This window comes from Phalacrocorax aristotelis, chromosome 3, assembly GCF_949628215.1.
Source record: "Phalacrocorax aristotelis chromosome 3, bGulAri2.1, whole genome shotgun sequence".
NCBI lineage: Eukaryota > Metazoa > Chordata > Aves > Suliformes > Phalacrocoracidae > Phalacrocorax > Phalacrocorax aristotelis.
In genome coordinates, this window is record NC_134278.1 from 121,991,749 (window position 1) to 122,016,364 (window position 24,616).

At 37.3% G+C, this 24,616-nt stretch overlaps 1 protein-coding gene across 1 annotated transcript in view; it reads right to left on the reverse strand.

Annotated features, from left to right (window-relative positions):
• The window catches only part of WDR64 (WD repeat domain 64), a 77,517-nt gene that overhangs the window by 51,521 nt on the left and 1,380 nt on the right, over positions 1–24,616 (reverse strand). The window contains exons 3-8 of the mRNA XM_075089805.1: positions 17,071–17,173; positions 16,512–16,615; positions 12,873–12,902; positions 4,598–4,705; positions 2,760–2,974; positions 2,075–2,209 (exon numbers count right to left, since the gene is read on the reverse strand). Of these exons, the coding sequence (XP_074945906.1) occupies positions 2,075–2,209; positions 2,760–2,974; positions 4,598–4,705; positions 12,873–12,902; positions 16,512–16,615; positions 17,071–17,173 (695 nt within the window). The remainder of the gene's footprint in view (positions 1–2,074; positions 2,210–2,759; positions 2,975–4,597; positions 4,706–12,872; positions 12,903–16,511; positions 16,616–17,070; positions 17,174–24,616) is intronic.

Consider the following 24,616-nt stretch of genomic DNA (forward strand, 5'->3'; position numbering starts at 1 on the left):
AGATTGACAGTGTCTTTTCTGAACCCATCCTTTGAGCAACTTCTTATCTCTCCATGTTTCATACATTGCTACTAACGAGTGGATATTTGCTTCATTTTTGGAGTCAGCAATAGTATGGCTAACACCCATCTCTCCCAGGAACAATAACTGTCAGTGCAATTAAGCTATACAGAATTAAATGACTACACATTTAAACTTTTTTCTTTGAAATCCAGACAAGTAGGTAATTAATTTATTCTAGGCTAGAAAGTAACTAAAGATATGGAAAAACATAACTGGGGATGACAGTAATATTGACAAAAGACTCCAGAAACATTGAGGATTAATGAAAGAGCTTGCTCTTTCTAGGCAGGTGTAAACAAAATGCTGTTCACTCCTTATTACTTAGAGGGAGCAAAGCTTTCTTTCCAGAGCTCTAACAGAGCAGTCTTAATTCTCTTGGTGGTATAAAATAGCAAGTAATTTATATAAATTGTGATTGTCAGATTTCCTCAGGATTTCTCATCTTTTTCCTTTATTTTTTAGATTTAATACTTCTGTATAACTGTCTATTGGCTCTTTAATGAACAGTCTTGATACTCTTCTATCATCAGTGCAAATAAGAGGTTTCAGCAGTATGAAGTGCTTCCCAAGTCACGGCCTTGCAACAGAAGTGCCTGGTGATCCCATCCACGCCTCCCTTTTTTAAGATATTTTATAAGAAAAGATTATAACTGCCCATCAGCCATTATCCACAAAGAAACTTAACAGTCACAAAGGAGACAAGATACATTGCATCCCTCTTCAAGAACAATAACAACTGCTTACTGCAAAGTTACTTGGCAAAATTTATTTTGCTAACACCAGTGAATAGCATATTTCAACCACAATTACTTATGGAATGGGCCTCTCAAAGTGACTTGATCCATAGCTATTTTAGGGCTATTAATTTCATTTTAACAGCTGTGTAATTTTTCAGTTGTCTAAATATAATTTTATTTAGCTGCTGCATGAAGCTGCTTAGAGAAATGTATTTATTGGAACTGGAAACACTATTATAGTCAGTGTTAAATAAAAAGACCTACCGAGATATTTGCAGTTAATGTTCTGTATAACAAACCGTGCACGGTGGTAGCATATACTCTTTGACTATACTGTTGGCTCTGCAGCCTTTTTTTGCTTTTTCCTCAAATTAATTCTATTTTTCCAAAACTCCCAGCAAAATCAAATAGGATTTCTCAGCTTTTCTCCTGACACTGTATGTGACTTTGGACACGCTGTACTTATTTTCTATTTAACTTTCCCCATCCACAACAGACATGTAATACTCATAAGCCTGAAGTTATTGGATTGATGCAAGAATTACTATATGAATATTTATGGCCTGTGTTATACAAGGATAAAAAGGATTATCAAATTGTTGCTACTAGTCTTAAAAATCTATTAATCTCTAGATGTACCTCACAGAGGAATTGTGAAGCTGATCTAACCTTTATAATTTATAATTTACAATAGCGATTGTACTATTTATTTTTCAGTTGGGCTATAAACTCTCTAAAATCACAGACTAGTAAGGCTTGGAATCAGCTATAGCACTGATGGGCACTATGAACGATATGGCACAAATAAGGAGGCCACAACCCCTTTCCTGCTGCACAGTAAATCCATTTCACAGCCCTCAGAATAAATTGCTTTCTTGGTCTAAGCTTGTTTAACTGAAACTGTAAATGAAACTTAATTGAATGCATTTCTGTGTGGATATAAATTTTAAATGAATGGATACATGATATACATGTAACAAAGCAATCAGTTTTCTAAGTAAAGTTTGCCTGCTGAGGAGAAATTGGAGCAGACAACACTGCCAACATAACTTATTTAAGGGTTGTGAATAATGAACATATATGGACAGTCCTCTCCTACATCAAAAGCTAACAAAAAAAAATGTTCAGGTATTCAAGTAGTTGTATTTTTTTTTGTATTAACAATGCTTATAAAACAGAAGGCTTCAATACAACAGGATGGCTTCTTGCAAGGCACTGATCTCATGCAGAGTTAAAAAGCAAAAAGTCTATTTTTTCAGATGTCATATACTTACAAGTTGTCCTCTAGTCGCTTTATGTCATCCAAAACAAATGAATGAATGCTGTCTGAAGAGCAGGATCCAAAACAATTTAGGTCAGAAATATACTTAACTTTCACAACCCAGTCATCATGTAGCTTGCGTTTAACACTAGGGATATAAATTGAGATGGTATTAGGATATACTAACATCTATTGTAACAAGCCCATAGGTGGATAGGGATTTTTTTGGTGAGATTATACACAGCCAATGCTAGGATTTAATATCCAGGGGAGATACAGAAACACTCTTCCAGCTCAAAAGCAAGCAGAGCTAAAGTTGGGGTTGAATCATGCACTTCTCTAGTAGCAATTCTGCTTCTACCTAATTGGGCACAATAAAGCTGTGCCTATGTCAAAGTGGATAACAGCAATTGTGAATTCTTCCCTGGAATTTTACTCTGCAAGATGTCTTGTAAGATCTCCTGCTGAAAATGATGGCATTTCCTTCACATGACAAGCAAATCATACTCACTGCAGTTTGAAAAATTTTCTTTGTTAGATGGGGTTAATTTGTACACAAAAGTTAATCCTCCATTTAGGCAAGAGAAAACCCAAATTAAAAACAAACAAACAAACAACAACAAAAAAACCCACAATAAACAAAAAACAACTTGCCAAACTGGTAGTATTTTATCATAAGCAACTTACACGCTACTTACATGTTGAAAGATTTGGAGTCCAAGACCTGAAGTTGTGATTCTTTTTTGCCTTTACGTTGTTTCAATCCGAAGTGATCACTGGTCACAGTAAGCAGGTGAACATTACCCTTATCATCTCCCATTAGGATGTTATCCTTAGCCAGGTGATCTGACATAGTCACCGTGCAAACACAGACCAGAGCATTTTCCATTGGTTTGATGATAAAGCAATTATTCTGTGAAATATGGTAGATAGTTTATTAGATATTGCACATGAGCCCTTAAGTTGACTGAACATATTATGCTTATCCACTCACATCAGCATTCAGTTCTTGAGTTTGTTTTTTCAAGCACCCCCTGCAATAGCTGCTTCCTGGTATTAGAAACTCAAGGAAGATCATCACCAAGTCAAGTTAAATACAAACTTTAAGGATTTCAGTGAGGCTTTATTTCATAGGTAGCCTTTTCCATTTCAGTGAGGAAATACTAATTACGAATTTTAGGGAAGATCTCACCATGCTAAGTGGGATGGTATATTTGCTAAGACTGTATATGGTTTCCTGTTCAAAAGTAAGACACTGCCTACAAGAAAATGGGAAATAGCCAAATTAAAGAATTATTCAAACCACAAAATGCTGCAGTAACACACAGAGAGAAATTATATCAGAGTCCTAATTATTAATGCAGCCTGGGACTACCAACTGTACCTATATGGGCAGGCGTCTGAAATTTCAGGAATTGAGGTAGTGGGAATGAATACAGCTGCAAGCTGTTGTGGTATTTTGCTAGACTGAGAAGTCCTGGGAATGGGATTTTGGGTCATCTGCATTATACGGTTTATTGGTTCTACTGCCTGACTCCATCTGTTATTTGATTAAAGCATCCTTGCCAACCTGAACTGGCAACTGTTCACATGCCATAGGAATTAACTGCTTCAATGTTGTCTGTGTAGCACAGAAACATTAAAGAGACATAACACAGATATAGAACTGTCTATCTATTCCTGTGGTCTCGAAAGAGAACTGCTCCTATTCAGACATAGGACAGTTTCAACACTCACTGCTGTAATGACTGGTGGAAACCTGGAGGATAATGACTGGAGAATACATTTTTGAGCCTTCCTTCCCAGGAGTCCAACATGGATTGACAGAAAGACTTCCATTGACCTGTCTGAGCTTGGGGAGAGGCCTTTTAATATTGAGTACAATAAAAAAAAATATCCTAAGGCTTGATCTTATCCTAAAGTATTTACTTCGCTTCCTCTAACCTTCTCAGCCAATTCAGAATTGCTGAGAAAAACCCCAGAAAACGGGAGGAAAAATCTAAGGTATGGGTCAGAAATCCTTGCAAAAATTGTAATCTGTAGTAAGTAATTAAAGAAAACTTTTAACTGTTTGGACATACACTGTCAACATCAAGATGCTTTTGCTCTTGGTCCTGAACAAAATGCAGGATATGAAGAAATATTTTCTTTAAACCAGGAAGTTATCTCAAAGGAGTCTATGTTAAATTCCTTGGGAAACCTGTCCATTGATTTTGAATAGATTTTGATATATTCACATGCACACACACACACATTAGCAATACATGTGCACATATATGTATTAGATATACACAGAAAACAAATTCTTTGGGGGTTTGCAACATAGCAAAAAGTTTTCATCTTTCTCCCAAGTTTTTAAGACAGTCTAATAATCCCATCTGGTGTGGAAAAGGTATTCCTTCTTTAGTATAAACTCACCGTTTCACTGAGTTCCTACAAAGACAAAAGTTAATGCCTTCATTCTGTTATACAAAAGCAATGTGAATGTACATTGCAAACAAAGACTAATACTTTTCAGGCCTCTTCTTTATACTACCTGACTCCCTTTTGATTTATAGTCCCAGACGATGACTTTCCTTTCAGTTACAGCCACGACACATTTCAGCTGAGGTAGGAAATCACACCCAGTGATCCAAGCAGTATCCTGATGAAAATAAAAAGGGTAGCTAAAGAAGGATTTTCTCTGTAAAAGATTTATAACCTTCTTTGTTATTTAAGTACCTATTTTAAACCATCTCCACATATTCCATATACTCTGCATTAGTGGCTGCTAGATCCATCCCCAGCTAACGGAACTGAGAGTTCTAACTCCAGGAATGGCTCATACATGAAGTTACAGAGGTGCCAGGCTCAACCTCTGTTTTTAGTGACTCATGTTAGATGCACAGATATTGCACCTGAGAGGACCCAATACATCCATACTGGTAGCTGAACTGTGATGTCACTCTGAAAAAAGCACTCTGAGCAGAGGAAATTTAAGCTACAACAACCATGGTAAAGCAGATTAAATTTTTTCTTGGATACAGTTTAGTTCAAAACAAGAGAAAGTAAAAAAGCAGTACAAATTTCAGGTGTAATAGCACAAACCCTACTGAATGAATGTTTATGGAAATAAGTAACTTGTATTAAACCATTTTAATTCTTCCAATACGTGGAGAAATTATTAACAAAGATTTACGGTACATATGTCCATATTAAGCCATCTTTCAAGAATACCTGCAATTATACAGGTCTTAATGTAAAACAATTTCTCTTCCAAAGTGTAAGATTAGAGACTCAAATTCTCTACTATACTGGCCAGAATTTGTTTGGGTTTTTTTGTTTGTTTGTTTGGTGTTTTTTTTGTTGTTGTTGTTGAAACATTAATAGCTGTTTGATTTTTTCCCCCAGAAAGTAATGGACATTCCTAAATGAGAGCTGGATTGAAATGAAATAGACTCCATTTCATTTCCATTTTGGCATTTTGAAATCTTATTTCAGCAATCTTATTTCACAGTTTATTATATAGATTTTTGTATTTATCTTACTTCTGTATTAAGGTTCATGTATTGAAATCGAGGGTGTTTTTTATTATGTCTGCAGTGGCACAGTTATCTATTATTTTAAAATAATTCAGAACATCTATAAAATAACACTGAAACATCTTACTTTCTTTTCCAGATTGAAGTGACAAAGAAACATTTGACACAGACTTAACACTTTTTTTGGCAGTTCTTCAAGTGAGCTATACCTACCTGTAACCTCTAAAAACCAGTTCCACTGGAAGTACTTGATAAACAGCTAAAACAGGGCCCTATGTTGCTAAAGATGCAGTTTACAGCCACAAAGTGAATTAGGAAACAAAAAGCACAAGACTAAACCCATGGTGAACTCAAGGCAGCTGCTGATGCTTCTACTTTTATTTCCATTATTGTACACGATATTGATTTTGCTGTTAGTGTAAAGGGTCCAAAATCCTGACAAAGAGATGTCAACACTCTTGCAGGAGAAAGCTTCTTTCCTTCCTAATGGCCTGTGGGCAAGTGATAATACATTTACAAGGATTTCTTGTGCTGCTTTCTACAGTAAACACATGGAAAATGTCAGCCCTGCAGGGGCCTTATGGATTGCTTGGCAATTCTTACAGAACTTTATTATCTGTGGCTTTTTGGAGTCCTTACAGTAGTGTCAGATAGCAACGACTAACTGGTATGAAAGAGCTGGTTTTACATCTGTAATTAAGCTACTATTTTGTAGTGCTGGTTTGTGATGATGCAGTTAATGTAACAGCTGCATCTTGCAAAGGTTTTGCACATTGTCACATGTAGTGAGATGGTGTAGAGGCAAAAGGAAGATCAAAAGCAAGAAGTAAGGAGATTCTTTGCACTTGACTGCTTACAGAGAAAGTCTAAGGGGTAGATGCGCCTTTGCTTTCTATTTCGGGTCATAGTTGAATTTTAGGCAATAAAACAAACCCTGATGAAAGAACTTAAAACATTGATACTAAAAACTTTATTTCATATACTTGCCTAGAAATACAACCAAGAATCTCTGATATTACTTTGAAACAATTAAACAAAACAAATCACATTACAGGACAGTGATCTGAGAAGGCATGACTAGTCCTTACTTACAGATCAAATGCCCTCCTCCCATGAAAAGCTCTATCCCCCATATATGCTGTCCTGGGAACTGAGTCTTTCCGAATCAGTCAGTATATGCCTTGAGAGGGGACCTATCCCAGTTGAACACCAAGTACTTCTTGCCTAGCTGGGCGAAACAACTCAGTTAATCTGTGAGGATAATCTTGGAAGACAGAAGAAGGTCAGATGTCTGATAACAGGTAAGGAAGAATGAGTGGGAAAGGCTAGAGATTAGCTTGGCAGCTCAAGGGAAACTTCATCATACTTAAATGCCTTTTAGGCATATTAGCTTAAGGCTACTATTCTGTTTTCCCATACTGATGGTCAAATTCAAATCCTCTGAGAACATAGGACAGAGTGAAAATGGCTGTTGTCATTTGGGCTGGCAGGGGACATTCTTCCTTCAGGGCACAATTTACTAATTCTAATAGAGGAATTAAGCAAAATATTAAAACAATGATGTTCACATGTCCAGCAGTGAGCTACAGTTTCCAGACAAGTTTCTTTAAATGTCTCAAAGAGTAAATATTTTCCTTTAACCTCTCTGCCTAAGGCCTACTGCCAAAGTCTACTCTCCTGAAGCCTTCTTCTAAAGGAGCTATAGGTTACCTCTTCAACATTCTGTTAAGTCTTGTCTTTTTCTTCTTCTCCCAATGTACACCTGCAGGTAAAAACGCACTGGATATTTACTGGGTGCCGGCACCTGACAACGAGACTTTTAAGTTTTTCTTTCAGCTGAGGTCAGAGCCCTTTCCACAGGATAGACTAACTGAAGAGAGAAAGCTACATCCTTTCTCATTTGTAATAGAAACAGATGCCAGGGACCCTTTGCCCCTTTCAAAATCTGATATAGTCTCTGGAGTCAATGAATTTATTTTAGATTTTCATACACACAGATAAATGAGATTCAACCTTTCACATCCAGGAAAAATGAGAAACATTTAACTTTCCACAATTAAGCAACTAAACTTTACAAAATTTAGTTAGTTTCTTAATTACATTGGATCCTTAATACTCTCTGCTTCCCACCAATCTACAGAATAACTTTGGTTCCAGTTTTATTAGGTAATTCTGAGTATTAGTTTCTCCCTCAGTATTCTCTCCATGTAGCTAATGATGCTGAGCCACCAAACAGGGTATGAGCATGGGCTTCAGGTTCCCTCTCTTGTCATAGTATCTGACTAGAAAATCGGACTGTCAAACAAGAACTTGGCAGCAGTTAGTCCCTAGACAAATGAAACGAGGAACACGCACTCATGGATTGCTATGTAAAGGCACCTTAATGCTTAGCATGTTCTCAGGGAAAATCATTCTCTCAAAGAGTTGAGGACTGTTACTCCCCTAAAGAATTAGCAGTGAAAGTGGAACAGATGTTGGAATAACATGTTCCTTCTGCTATGACTGTTTTTACTACAAATAGGAACAGCTCGATGCTCTAATTCATCGAGGGAAAGGTCTGCTTGCAGTTAAGCAAACACTTAAAAACCAGTCAAGTAAAATTGACCTTGATCTTCTACAGTGAGTCATCCTAGCCATTGTATTGTAGCATCCACTGGCTTAGAGACATGATTATCATGAAGATACTACTTCAGTAAAAAGGGGAGAAAAACTGACAGAAATTACAACCTAAGAAGCATTAAAACCACTTCAGGTTTGAAGGGTAAATAAGAACACGTGTTCATATGATGATTATTTTAGAAGATCTATATACATCAACTTATGTCTAATACACATACAAATAAAACCATATGGCGTACACATTCAAATTTTCCTCACAGCATCTGAACTGCAATGATCCTGAGTGAAAGGAGAAAGGTGCAGGAAGAGAAGCAATGAACACTCCAACAGGAGGAAAATGTTGGCCAAAAATTCCAACCAAGACAAAATTGCTCTTGCAAGATTCCCCTCTCAATAGAAGATAAATATTTCTAATTACTTACTGACAGTCTAGAAAGTATCCAAAAAAATCAGGTTTCAACACATGACATGCAATTTGTATATGCCAGCAGAAAGCAAGAATTAGTAAAACATACTCCAGATTTATCCTTTTCTTTTACATTATTTATAAGCACAATCATATTTGATAATATAACAGCAAAAGTAGAAAAAAAATGTGTTTATTGCACCAGTTTATTAGAAGTAGCCAGTAAGGGAAAGATCCAGCATAGAGAAGTTGAAGTTTCCTGGAACTGGCAGCAATAAAAGTGTTTTGATATATATATAACTGAAAGAGTCTCATCTTAAGAAAAATTGCACCAAATTTGTCTTTAATATTTCCAGTGAAATTACTTAAATTACACCAAAGATCAATGGATATAAAGGCCTGGAGACACCACTATAATAACCAAGTTTGTCTTCTTGCATACCATGGTCCAGAGAACGTCCACAGAGGAGTTTAGAGCCTAATAGAGACAGAGAGATTGTTCAAGTTAGCTAGCACTGCCTTCCAGGCCAGTTCTTGTTCAAGGACCCCAGCCTGTGGAATAAACAGGCTGTGTAAACAGCAGAGCATAGTCCTCTATCATTAAGATCCAAAATGAAAGTCCTTGACCAAAACAGGCTCCTAGTGTGGCTTGAGACTACACAGAAACTAATAGTATGAAAGTCCTGAAGAAATAAGTGCACAAATAAATAGATTAATCTGATACACTGAGAAGTGGCTGAGAGAAAACAGTCTGCCAGAGACTCTAAGCAAAAAGTTCCAGCTTTAGAGCAAAGGCTATAAAAATTTATCTTCTTAGCACTGCAGTAATTGACAGACAAACCAGGCAGCTGCACCAGATCAAACTTTTAATTATTTCCTTGTTCCATCCTGTCGCTCAAGAGTTCTATCTTCACTCCCTCATTTCCAATACAGTTTCTGTTTCAGCTTGTTTGGCTCATCCACTGGGTCTGTTTAAGCTTTTCTATGCTATATTTAAAAGTAATTTCATTTCCTTTCTTCAAGAGAAGTGACTTGTTCACTACCAGTGTTCCCAGCATCATTCAATGTTGATTCTATGCTGACTACTGTTTTTGGAACCTGTCAGCTGGATGTTTCTTAATCCATTTAACATGCACTCTAGTGGTTTTTTCAGTGGACATATTTTAAAACAGAAAATTGTATGCTACCAAGTCGAATACTATACAGAGTTTTAAGTGTATTATAGTTATGCCTCTATTCTTTTCACTCAGTCACGTAATCTCATCAAGAAATGAAATCAGGTTTTCTTGAAGTGACCTGTTCTCCATAACATCCCTGGAACAAAATAGTAAATGATCTGTACTTATAGTTCATGTTCCATTTATACCATCATGATGCTGGGAAAGTTCTGATGGCTGCAATCCATTGGATTTTATTCCTAGAACTACTGTTTCACAGCCTTTCTGGCTTAATATCCTGAGGGCCAAGACCTCTGTTGCTGTGGTTGAGCAAGTGTCTGTTGTGAAAGACCTTAAGAATGAGGACACTGAATGGTAGATGGTAGAGGAACCTAAGGATTATTCTGCAATTTGTTAGCCACCCTCAACACACATTGTTTATCAATGGATGGTAGGTTTGGAGCCTGATAACTTATCTCTGAATTCAGTATCTTACTTCATTTGCACAAAGATGCCTACAAATATATAGCTTAATTGACTATATAGTGAGAGTACTGATGTTGATGTCAAACAGATGAAAATGGCATAATAATTGCAGTGAGAAAAGAATGAACTGTTATTTCTGCAGATCTGAAAAAAAAGAAATGTAAGCCCTGTAAGGTAAAGGCAGCTTTCTCTCTTTAGCAATTCAGAAATTAATCATGAGGTATTTTTCATAGTTGTACATCATAACTATTTGGTGCTGAGGTTTTCAACTACTATAGTTGACCATATCTTTAATCATGCGTGATGATTTACACTCACGTAAGATATTGGCCTTTGATTTTTAATAAGTTTTTAGGTAAAAGCTATTAAAATGCTAAGCTTCAGTTTTAATAAGCATACTTTAATATAAAAACACCCAACCCAATTCTAGAGATGTCTCTTTCAAAGAATTCCCAAGTTAATTATTTAGCAGCATCATATATTTCAACTGTCTGGAAAGTGAAATTTATTCTCTCGAAATAATCCAGAATTTTATTTCATTGTGATTTGGGATAAGGGTATAGAATTTCCATTTTAACAAATAGCTTAAAATATTGTGTTCTGCAAACATGAAAATCTTTTAACAACCATCAAAAAGTTCAACCTCAAGCCCAGTATTAGCCATTTTAATTCTATTTTCAGTGCAGTAGTTAGAGGGAGGATGTGAAGAAAGTAAATTGGCTAAGGACAGGATTGTTCACTGCAAGCACTTAAATAAGAATGTTAAATAAGATCGCCTATTCCCTAAGACAAGGCAGAGCAGCAAGCAGAAGTGGGTCATTTTTAAGTACCACCTGAAAATTTCACAATCCTGATACCAAAAAAGTGAATATAACAACAACAACAGAGTAACACAACATCAACAAATATCATTAAATCTTTCAGACACAGAGCCAGAAGGATTTCATAAGGTTGTGAACATGGGTTTCTCTTATCTGTTCACTAACCGACAGCTCCCCAGTCAATAAATGTCCCTGGGAAGCCAAAGATTTTCCCCTGAAAGACTTTACACCCTGTATCAGAGACTGCCACGTTCAGCAGTAATAATCCCAACTGATCCAGTGATCCCCAGCAGCAGTGACCCTCCATCCCAAGGGAGAGGAATCCAAAGTATTTCTAACCCACTTCTTCCTTTTCTTAGAAAAGGCTGAAAAAGCGGCAACATCTCAGGTGAGAAAGGATGGGAGAGTGGCACATGACAACAGAGACAGCAGATCAGGCTAGGCCACACAGATCTGGTGCAGAGCTGAACAGGAGTGGGTGCTCACAGGTACTAAACAGTGTTATTCATAGATACTAAAACTATGAGTTTTGGTATTTTATCTGTTTGGAATCAATCCTAACAGTTTTGGTATTAGACCATAATACTGAGAGATACCTTTGGGTTAAACATAACCTCCTTTCACATTTTTTATGGCAGAGATACCCTTCAACAGGGCCTAATTCTGCCATTGCTGCCAACTATAGTCCTACTGCCGCAGGAAAAAGACCTCCACATCCACCTAGGAATCATTCTAAGATTAGTGCTTAGTGATCAGAGAGGAAGATGACCCTGCAGCCGCATACTGCCCACTGCAGCATCAGGCTGGTGCTCTAGCTTCTTCCCCTTGGCATCTCTGGGGACAAGCACCAAACATTGTTCTCATCCTACCTTGGCATATTTGGGCTGGGGAAGGAAGTTGTTCCTACAACTTCCTGCAAAAGCAGGAACAAACTACTAAAATCTACTCCTGTAACACAGCTGTAGGAGAAGCTCTAAGCTGATTCTAGTCAAAGTTTCCAAAAGTCAATAGGCCCCAAGAATGTTTTGCAAAATTTACCAGAGTAACCAGAAAAAAGAATACAGTTTACCAGAGTTTATCAATCTCTGCATTGACTCCACAGGTCAGATTAGTCCTTGCAACAAAGTAAATGGAACTTGGGCCCAGAGCTGTTTTCTGAGTTGGAGTAGTAGTGGTCTGGAGTATTTCTACTGCATTTTAGAACATCCACAATATGTGAGAGATAATTAACAAAATGCACTGCCCCCTGGCACAAGATACCTACATGGACTTTTAGGGCAAGGGGTCATGTCACTTTGTTAAGACTGATGGCAGTTCTCTTGTCTGCAGGTCATGTGAAGGAAGCTCATTTCCTAAAATCTGCAGTGATACTTCCAGGATAAAAATGATCTTTTAAAGTATATTCTGTGTAGCCAGCCAATCTACCTAGCAAGACGTAGGACTGTTTTTCACTAACAAGCTTATAATTTTTCTTATTTAAATTTTACAATAGTGATTAAAGTGTTGGAACTTAGAAGAAAAAATTCTGGAAAGGTAATGGGTAAAGGGTAGTTTGGTAGAAAAAGCAGCATTTATCTGAGGTTTCTTTTTATCAGAGGAAAGAAATCCAGTTACCCAATTGTTTCTATAATGGAAAGGAATTAATTGAATCTGTCTGACCTATGGGACCCTATGCCAAATTATGCAAAAGTCTCAAGGTTGGAAGTAGCATTAGAATAATGCTCAGTTTCTAATTATTTCACGTTAGTACCTGTTGATTTGTAATTCAAATGATTTAAGAGAAGGAGGGAAATTAACTTACTTGAACAGTTGTGGTTGCCAGAACCTTCATCTGAAAAAACCAAAAATATGCTGTCACAATAACAAGTTAGCAATTAAATTAAAAGTCTGAACACAGTTAGCTCTCCTATATCACAGGCAGAACAGAACTATAATACAATGGAAACAGTTCGTGGCTAAGGTCTTCTGAGAAAGACCTTTAATCTACTTACTGTCTGTTCCCCTATATATAGTGAGGAACTTAAACCTCCTCTTTCTCTCACAGTTTCTTCATGGTTTGTTTGTTTGTTTGTTTTGGGGTTTTGTTTTTTTGTTTGTTTGGTTTTGGAGGTTTTTTTTTTTTAATTGAGATGTCAGCATGAGCAAAGTAAGTGAAAAAATACCCATTTTTTACAGTGGAGTATGGAACAACTGTTCTTCTCAGGGAATTGTGCTTCTCATGGTCCTTCACAGCTGGGACAGCCTCAACTCCTGTATGAGGTAGGATGTGGCATACAGAAACCCAGGCTAATGCTGGCCCAGAAAAACGTGTCAGCTATTGCCAGCAAAATACCAACTAGAGGTAGCATGTTAGGCTGCAATTAGGAATACCCATATTGGTACAGCATCTTTCAGCAAAGTTAACTATTGGTGGACAGCATAGCACGTGACTCGAAACCTAAAGTGTTTACAGTCAGAGTGGTAGGCATACATATCACCATCATCCAGTAGAGACAGGGTAACCTTCTTTGTCCTTTACCAAAAATACTATTCAGTTTTCAAAAGCAGTTTCAACCTTTTCCCTTCTGAAACACCCACAGCTGCTCTCTCACTTCCTCTTGCCACTGTGCATCTTTAGTAATAAATCAGTCATGCCTCATTCCCATCCCAGCAAGTCCACATTTCATAAACCAAGAATCTAGGGTCAAAGTATTGTTTCCCATAGAAGTGTGATGCCCAGTGTCATCACATGGACAGTCTTTGAGCAGAGTTTAAAACTATTGTTAATCAAGCATCTAATATCCACGCACTGTTATCAGATTTGGCTTTATTTGCAGTACTATTACCTAGACCATGCACAGAGAATTTTCCTTAAGGCTGCCTACTCCTACAGGTCTTCTGTACTGATCAAGGCAGCAGCCATGTCTGAGATCCTGAAAAGGGTAACTATCTGTCTCATCTTCTAGAGTAAGCAAGAAATGGCTAATAATGCAGAGCTGCATACAGGTGTTGAAGCATATTAGGTCCACATCTGTTGCAGAAAGCAATGCTTAGCCCTCAAATAGAGAACCTGCTAGTCTACAAATGAGTATTTCTTTGCCTTCACTTCAGTTTCCGGTAGCTGTAGATACGTCAGAGAACATGGGATTTCTTATAACAGCAACCAGGGTTAACAAAACATCTCCAAGCCCTCTTTTAGACAATAATTAGATTCACTAGCAATTTATGTAGCGGATGATGGGAGCCTGTTACTGGTGAAATAGGAGATTATTTTGAAACTATCCTGTTGTATACAGACTAAATTAAGCATTCTTAATGCCATCTAACATGACTGACACTAATTATTTGCTGATAAAAAATCTGATTCATTCTTATTTAACTGAAGTTTAATATATCGACAAGATGTGTGATGGTTTGTGACCTCTTTAATGTTCCTATTCTTATTTGTAAATTAGAGTTGGTGTTTTTTTAAGTTTTAACTATTGTCAGATTCTACTCAGTATCAAATAAAAACTCATCTAGATTGTCAACTGACTCCAAGGACATAACACAACCATTAAGGAAATTGTCAATTTATATTTGCTTTCCAAACAGCAAAGAGGATAATACTAAGCTGATCTTGTGGAAAGCTTGGCTGCACTGGACATCAATTTACACCAGGGTGTATAAATAGAATATGGCCCCACCTCTTCCTCCACCTGTATGTTTCTTACTACTCAAATGCCCCAGAAATGGCACAGTTAAATTCTGTGTTATATTAGATTCACTAATTATATCAGACCAAATATTATTCATTCATGTACATGGAACATGCTGACCTCTGTGGGATGTATGTGCATCCAAGAACACCATATATTTAATAATCTGCACTTTAAAAATGCAACAATTATACAAAACCAAGCCCCTCTGTCTATTTGTCAATGCAGTGCTCATGAACTCATATTTTCGCCCCTTCACCCAGAGCACAAGTCCCACAAAGCAGCACCTTCAGGGCAAGCATCTTCATATTCCCTTACCAATATGTTGCAAAGCCAAACTAGACAAACCAACTCACTAGCTGAGATTTTAAGGCCAGGTTTCTTTAAATGCTTGCTCTTCAAGAGAAGAAGAATGATGCAAAAGGTTCCGACTGTATTTGCCTTTGTGATGTGAAGTGATATTCCAGCAGCAGAACTCAAACGACTGCAATGTTAAAGAATGAGTTTTCTCTTCCTTGCATCAAGATGCATCAGAGCGATTCTAATGAAGTCAAAATTCATTTGCTCAGATCAACTGAAATCATAGATCATATAATGAGTAAAAGACTGCTGTCATAATGCCTTAGTCATTTTCAGAACATACAGTTTTTTAAGCCAGGTTTGAGGTCTTTAACTCACTGCATTAAGCAGCTGGGTGTAAAATCACTTACACTGCAGTCCCTGATGTCAAAGTGACATCAGTCTAGTCTATGAGGAGGCAGCAATTCAACTTGAAAACAGCACGGGGAGGTGGGGGGTGAGCAAGAGAGCTATTTTTAACAATATACTCCATGAAATTATTTTTTGCAGGTATGTAAGAGGGATAATGCTCTGGAGGACAGAGGCTTTCAGAGAAATTATTTCCGTATTTACCAAAACTGCAGTACTGCTTTGTTGTTTATCATCCACAAGAGTCCTTTCTTGCTTTACATGCTCCTGTCATAAGCATTAAGCACTAATTAGCTGAAACCTCTAGAAAGCATTAGTGCTGCTTTACAGGCTTACTGCATCATCTGAAACAATTTTTAATAAACTGGTTGTATTAAACATGTACAAATATAAAGTGGCAATAAGCATAGATGTGTGATGTACATCATAGCATCTAGAAGTGCATACCTCCAAATAGTAATATAATCATCTGGGAGAGTAATTTAAAAAATCTACCCTAACAGCGTCTTGAGCCTGAAGTTCTACCTAAAATGGTACCGCTCTCCTTACACTTTCCTGATGAGGGGAGTAACTCTGAAGCAGTGTTACTGCTTCAGTTAGGCTTTCAAGCTTCTAAATGTTGCTGTATTGAATAACTCTTCTTTGCAAGCAACTGATAAATGTTTCTGTCCATTCTAGGTATTTTCAGCAGCTGTAGAAAATAGTTTATTCTCTGGTTTCCACTGTATATGCAAAAGTTAATTGCAATAGCATGTTTTGCATTAAGGGAAGCTTTTTCTAAAAAGAAATGCCGATTATCTTCTACTAAATCTACCTTCTGCTAAGAATGTATTTTATTAGCTATCTCTACTTTCTATCAGCTTCTGTGGACTGTTTATAACTGAAAATAACAATATATATTTTGTACTGTACTTAAAAATATAGAAAAAGTTAACTTTAATTAAAAAAGATATCTAGCTCTTTTTTATGGGTAAATTTGCATGCTAGATAACCATTCACTTGGTTCCCATATATACTGTGTAATGGAATAATAAAAAAGTTTGAGTCAGAAATACCTGATTGTTAAAAATTGTTAGCACTCCTTTCTGAGAGGATGTTACTGTGAAATCCAGATGGGGCACCTTCACTATACCCATAATCACATCTTGTCTCTTGACAACTGTCAATGACAAAATATTACGCTTCATCTTACACACACAGAAAATCTAAACAAATAGAACCATAATATCAAGAGCATTTTCTCTTCCTGAAATGCATATTTGTACCAACAACAAGGCACTAATGTATTATATCATAGATTATCCTATACTTGATTTAAATAGTCATGTTGCATTTCTAAATATCATTAATACATTACAGATGTGCTAGTTCTTTCTACATTATTTAAAAATACAGAAAGGCAAAGAATAACTGCATAAATAAATAGTCTGAGTCAGATAAATTCATAATTTCAAAGTAACATAGGAAAATGGAGAACTGGGCAAGGCAGCAGTGGAGACTTCAGACATAAATTTAGTAAAAAACCATATATTCTGGAACACATAAGAAGACGAAGCATGAATAATAAGCGAAGACAGACATGAAATCTTTTGCATACAAAATGAACTATGTCACCTCTATGAGTAATCTGCTGCTTTTCAGATATAAGGAAAATCGTGTTTTCTTCTTTCAGCTGGGAAGACATGGCATTATTTTCTTCTGTGAAATAGCCAAAAATCTAAACAAAACAAAATAGAACAAAAGAAGCAATCTATGACAAATCTACTTCTGGAGTATATGTTTATATGTATAAAGTAAAATATTTATCTGAAGTTTTCATCATTTAATATTCTTTGAAAAAGTTCCTGGTATTATTTGCCTTAGCCATTAGCTGTCAATATGACTTTAGATTGCTGAGACCTGCTACTGAGGCACAACCATTCTTCACTGTTTGGAAAGAAGCCAGCATACACAGGGCTTCGAGGAATAAAAACCACCTAATTGATAAAGCTGTTAGTACAACTTTGCCTTGTAACGAGTGTTTATAAATAGTCATCTTCAATTTCCTTTTTCCAGTGTTACCTACTTGTGCTTCCTCAGCTAGACGTCAGCTCGAAGAAAAAACAGTAAAAGGCAGACAGAACAGATTTCTCTATAAACTGAGAGATACAAAGTAGCATAGTGTTTAGCCTACAGAGAAGAGCTTTTCCATGAAGATATGTAGATTCCCATTTGCCTGAAAAAAACTGTATAGAAAGTCCACTTTTAAAAATCCTTTTTCAGCCATCTCCCAAAGCCTGGCAGTGTTCTATTTGTGCTGATCAGGCTGGAGATCCCCAGACAGGATATTCAGGTAAATATCTCACTTCTGTTCCAGGTTGTGACAATACTTCAGCTGAAATGCTCTCTAGACTGCAAGCTCTGTACCCAAGAGTAGGTTAGTCATTTCCACAGGAAATTAGTTCAGCCCCACGCAGCTGTACAGATGTTTTTTAATCTCCTTTCTCATGTTACAGACATTATATATACTCACTCTCTTTCATGAGTTCTAAAAGCAATGCCCCTTTGGATGCAGGATGAAACTTTGCACTTTTTTTCTAGTTCAACATTTTTCATGGTATACAACAGAACTCCCATTTTTATTCTTTGAGAGATTCAGATGTATATCTTAAAAAAAAAATTTCTTACACAACATTACTCTTAATCTTTCACGTCAGAGCTCCCTCCTTACCATGCAGACAATTATTACCTATCACACATCATCAGTCAATACATCACCAGTCTATTATAGGCCCTTACATTCCTCTTTCTAGTTTTGTGTAATATCACCTTGTCTTTCCATCCTGTATCCAACCAGGATATGAGACTTAGCATCCTATATCCCAGGTGTGCGTTCCTTCTGCAAAGTGTTAATAACATAATCTTCACAATATCCAGATGAATCAATAACTGGTAATACTAGCAATTCATACATATGGACTGGTTTTCATGTTACAGCAACTTCATAGCTGATTTTCACTGTTTTAAGTCCCCCAATTGTTTAGTATTAAATAGAATGGTTCTGAAAGAATTGGTGTAGTTAGAACATTATACTGGAGTGTTTCCCACCCAAAATTAAGGGTGTACTCTTTTGACTATGATCAATTAATATTCTTGTAGCAGGTTTCCATAATATGTATGTAGTTTCCATAATATGTATGAAGACAGTGTTACAGAATCACAAAATCACAGAGTCATGAGGTTGAACGGACCTCTCAGGATCATTTAGCTCAATCCCCCTTTCCAAGGGGGTCAGCTACATCAAGTTGCCCAGGACCATGTTCAGCTGGGTTTTGAATACTTCTAAGGATAGAGACTCCGCAGACTCTTTGGGCAACCTGCTGAGTGTCTGATCACCTTCATGATAAAAAATTGTTTTCTTGTGTTGAAATGGAATTTCATGTGTTTCAATTTGTGCCCATTGCCTCTTGTCCTGTCTGTGGGCACTGTGAAGAAGAGTCTGCCTCTCCTTCATTTTCCCCTGCCATTAGGTATTTACACACAAGTTAAGCATCTTCTTTTCTCCAGACTACACAGTCTGAGCTCTCCTAACCTTTCCTCATATGAGAGGTGCTCCAGCTCATTAATCATCTAAGTAGCCCTTCACTGGACTCGTTCCAGTAGCTCCATATCTCTTTTGTACTGGACACTGTACTCCAGATGTGGTCTCAAGTCCTGAACAGAAAGGAAGGATCACCACATTTGACCTGCTGGCAATTCTTTTCCTAAACCAGCCCAGGATGCTGATGGCCTTCTTTGCTACAAGGGCACATAGCTGGCTCACATTCAGAGCACCAAAGGTCTTTTGTGCAGAGTTGCTTCTCAACTGGTTTGTCACTAGTATATACTGGTGCATGGGATTATTCCTCCCCAGGTACAGGACTTCACACTTCTCTTGTTGAACCTCATGAGGTTCCTGTCAGCCCAATTGTCCACCCTGTTGAGGTCCCGCTGAGTGGCAGCAGCACAACCCTCTGGTCTACCAGCCACTCCTCCCAGTTCTGTATTTGCAAATTTGCTGAAGGTGCACTCTTTCCCATTGCCCAGGTCGTTAATGAAGACGTTAAATGGTACTGACTCCAGTACTGACCCCTGGCATATACCACTAGTGGCTTGACTCCAGCTGGGTTTTGTATCATTTAAGGGTTCAGCCGATATTCTTTGTACCTCACTGCCTGCTTATTTAACCCATACATTGTCAGCAAGTCTCCAAGTATGTTATGGGAGACAGCATCAAAAACATTAAATTTGAGGTAGACAACATCCACTGCTCTCCCCTTATGCACCTAGCTAGTCACCTCACTGTAGAATCCTATCAGGTTGGTTAAGCATGATTTCTATGATTGCCCCTTTGTAAATCCATGCTGACTAGTCCTGATCACCGTCTTGTCCTACATGTGTTTGGAAATGGTTTCCAGAATTAGTTGCTCCATCACCTTCACCAAGAATCGAGGCGAGGCTAGTTCTCCTGCACTTCTATGGACCCTTTCTCTCACCCTTAGTGAAGATAAGACTGATATTTTACTTTCTTAAGCATATGTTCCCACTTTCCAGACAGTGGAGAGCAGGCCATTTACTCTTCTGCGGACTAAGATTTTGGTGGGAGGACTTTTTAATGGTAGACTGACTTGGTATCAGGTCACTCCTGAGGATGCTGGATGCAGTTGTTGGCCTAGGCCAGTAGCTGCCCTAAAGCAAAGAGGTGGAAGTTGTCTGTGAGACATCCAGGTGTGTCCTGTCATGCTTCCTGTAGACATGAGGCAGTGCCACATCTGATCTTTTTCTTCTGTCTGGCTGGCAGAACACTGCCCAAAGAAAGGGCACCTTAGAAATCCCGTACAGCTGCATAAATGGCTTCTGCTGGTTCCAACACGGACACGGGGGATCCCAGAAAGCCCCACCCCATAATGTCTACCAGAGGTTGACAAAGAGTATAAAAGATGAAGCAAAATGCAATTTACACATCCTTCAGATATTTGCCGCTGAAAATAATTGAGCTTTCAAAAAGTAAACTACATTTGCGAAAGAGATGCGGAGGTCAGTTTCTCAAGTCACTGATAAATGACAACTGTTAGACTGTCCAGGATAGGTCTTTTAAATTTTGAAGCCAGTAAATGACTAAGGCTAGATCCTAATTTAACTAAAGAGAAGATTTAAAAGTACGATAATGTTTTTTTAAATAAAAAAATGTCCTTTGAGTATGGGTATATTGTTGAGGAGACTGCTGGAAACTTAGGAAACCCTTGAACATGGAGGTACTTGAAAGAGAGAAACATCAGGAAGACAAGGAAATAGGAACATTCACACAAGGCCATGACCTTTTAGGCCATGGAAATATATTTGGAAGATTTTGTCAAGGTAAAGAGAGGCCAGATATGGAGAGGTAAATTTGAAAACGTTAGATCTGTGAGAATAGGAAGAGAGGAACAAAGGGTCAGGGATAGAGTTTGGGGAAAGCAGGGCAGGGAGAGACAGATGTGATAAAAGAGAAATATCAAAGGAACCAAGTGACGTATATCCCTCCTCCTTGACTTTCAAGACTGAGGACATGCTCAACAGTGTCAAAAGCAGCAGGGGAACTCAGAAGAACAGGGATGAAATATAGTCCTTTTAGAAAAAAATCATTAGAAAACTGAAGCGCAGACAGCAGAAACCATGATGGTTATTTAGGAAGTTACAGAAAGTAACTGTTATCAATGATACATTTGAAAAATTAAGTGATATAAAGGAAGCTGGAGCAAGGTCAAGGCTACTTATATTCTTCACAGGGGATAATTAATGATATATCCAAGTTGCTGTTTATAAATGTGATTTGTCTAACATAACTCATAAGTTAATGAACATAACAAGAATTAATGTATCAGGTAAAGGAGGCATATCTGTCTCTTTCACCATCTTTCTCGAACAACAGCTGGTCTTAACTAGAATACCCAAAATATTTCCCAGTCTTAAATGGCCAATTATCATTTCAATAGAATTTTCAAGCATGTAAAGGAGCAGATTCACTTTTTTTTTTTCCTCCAGAAGAAGTCAAGTTTCACATAAAAGAAATGAAAAGGCTAAGGAGGATGAGAAAAGCAAGTGGGATGTAGGCTGGTCAAGTGTTAAATTGAGTCATCTTAAAAACACAAAAAAAAATTTTAAAAGAGGAAGAGCTACAGATATGGGAGGAAGAAAAAAAAAGGTCTATGATCCTCACCAGTAAGTAGATGTGTACATCTTTGAATGTCAAGAGGTGAAACAGAGATGAGGAGACTGTAGAGCTGTAGTGCAGCTACACTTATAAGCCTGTGGCATAGTCAGAACAACAAAGAACACTGGCTTAATTCCTGACATTAGTAACTCTCCAGGATTACCTGGACCATTTTGAAACTGTGGAATTAGTCAGAGAAAAAATTTAAAGAGATCACCACCTCATAATATGTAGGATACAAACCAATACCACTTTATTTTAGTAGAACTCATTCAAATAAGCCAGGAAATACCTGTTTTGATCCAGCCATCACAATAGGATGTTACCACAATTATAGTAGAACAAAAGCTGATGCTGAAGTTATGGTTGATGTAAATTGGGCTTAGACAACAATCAGATGATCAATGCAACAATTATTCTGTTTCAGTGTAAGCTAAAACTGGAGAATTCCAGGAGTCATCAGTTTTCTTAATTCAGTTTTCACCTCTTTCTCTATACCCAGCCTACCCATAAAATAAATCTTACCCTTTGTCCTGAAAGAAGCTTAGATTTATGTTCCATAGTATATAGATAGCTTGTAATACATATCACCATCAGATTTCCTGCTAAATGGAAATAACACCAAAAAAGTTAAAAACTCACTGCAGCTTTTCAATGCAGTATTATATTTCAAACTGTGCTGCTTAAGGCCATGTGAAGGTAAAGAAATCAATGTCAGACTGAAACTGATTCAAATAGCCTGATCTTTGCCTACTTCATAACTGAGTTACCACTTCCATCATGGATTAATTTCCATCTCATGATGTTCCAGTGTAATATAAAATGGAAATATGCTGATGAATTTATAGTTCATGCCACTTCGTAATACCTTGTCTTATGGCTTTAAGTACAGCAAGGGCTTGCCATATATGCACTGCTACCTATGCTGTCGCAGGAAAGTTACTGTGTGCTGGAAGTTATGTTCCATCTGTACAATTCTGTCTTCAGGTAGAAACCAAACAAACAAAATTTTGTAGTAACATATGATCATGGATGCTTTTGATACAGATTGGCTCTAACAATGTAAAAATCATTCAGTTTTATAGAACAGTTGCTTGAAACATTATCCATTGGAAATACCTTAATAAAGATACTTTTCTAGAGCAAGTATTCACAATTTCTCGTTACACAAAAAAAAAAAAAAGCACTGTGTTTAAAAGAAACAAGATAAAGTACTTTTTCACAAAATGTGTAAAACTGTGGATGCTATGGAAGTATCCTTTTTAGGTGAGTTCAGAAGTAATTTACAAATCAGTAGATTACAAGTCCATCAAGGGATACTAAACACAGAATGCAGTTGCAACTCTGGCATAGAAAATCCTTAAAACTATAGACAGAAGCAGGAGGGTAAAGCAGATCTATTTTATAGTTACCTCATTCTTACACAAAGACTTGCTATTTACCACCATTAGAGACAGAAAAATGGATTAAATTTCACCCATCTACAGACTCAAATAATACATACAGAATTCTCTGGTTAACATACTCTCTATTAAAACACTGGCATACCTCTAATGCTTCCAATTTAAAGTAATGGGCAGATTTATCCCTGTGAGAAGGGGAATGGGAAGGAGAGGAAAGGAGAGGAAAGCAGAGGAAAGAGAGAAAAGAGAAGAAAGAAAAGAGAGAGAGGAAGCATTTCTGATGGTTTAGCTAAAGATAAACTTATCCTCAGAGCACAATTTGTGTACTGTAGTCATAAAAGATTTTGCAGTTTGTCAAGAAGCCTGAGGCCAATGCATATCAGTGAAGTAGCTCAGGAGAAGACCTGGACGTACTCTGGCTCCATGCTCCAGATCCTACTGCCTTGTCAGGAACCTAGTATATCAAATTTTGCTTGAGGATACGAAGTTCTGGTAGACAACTCAGTCTCTTTCACAAAACAAGCAGGAAAAATGTTTTTATTTATTTAGGTTATACTTTAACATGCATTCATGTGCATCTACATAATAGGCTCAAGAATCTTGGTTCAGAGAGAACAGGAGCAAACTTCCTCAACTCATGTAAACCAGTGTGGCATAATTAATATTTAATAAGAATTTTGATTTGTAAGTTCAACTGATGTACCAAACGGATAGGGGTAGGAAAGTAGTTCACCTACAAAGAAAAATGTAACCTACCCAGGCTTTATTGAATTAATTCTAATTAACCTTTCTTATTAGACCTCCAGTGGCATGCCTTTATAAGGACAGACACCCTTCAGAGCTGAAAGAGTGGAATAAGAAAAATCATACATATTTGGAATAAAAATTAGTCTTGCTTGCTGAAATTACTGGACTGATTTTGTAACCAGCACAGTATGAGCAAGAATTTGCTAGAATTAGCAAATGGATTCTCCCATGTGTTAAGCTGGTTTGCATGATATATTTAGAAGTCTGAAATTAGCCAGAGATAGTCAGCAGAAAATCTGCAATCTTAGCAAAAAGCTTGTGGAGACAATGTTGTCATTTGCAAAATACCCACCTGTTTACCCACATGAAAAAGCGGGGAAAGGCAGGGCTCAGCAAAGGTTTTCCATACTTAATGTTTCACTGACATAATGGCCTGAAAGAACTAGTACTCACGCTGGTAAAATAGGTTAGGGATTTCTCTAGGGAATATTTTCATATTTACAACTTCTACTTACACTGAATACTGACCTTCTGGTGCTCAAGTTTCACATTCCAGGTTTTGGTGCTAGGGGCATAGGATTTTTCTTACTTAAACTAAAATCGTAATCGCATAGGGCACAGAATAACACAAGCTAGAAAGAGCTAAATTTTATAATAATACAAACTCCTTCAACCCTCAAGGCACATACCAGAATCGATATCACCACTCAAATTTCACAAGAGGAATTCCAAAGACAGATTTTACCCTCCCATCTTCAAATGTCTTCTCTGGAAACTTGCAACAAATTAACAAATTAAT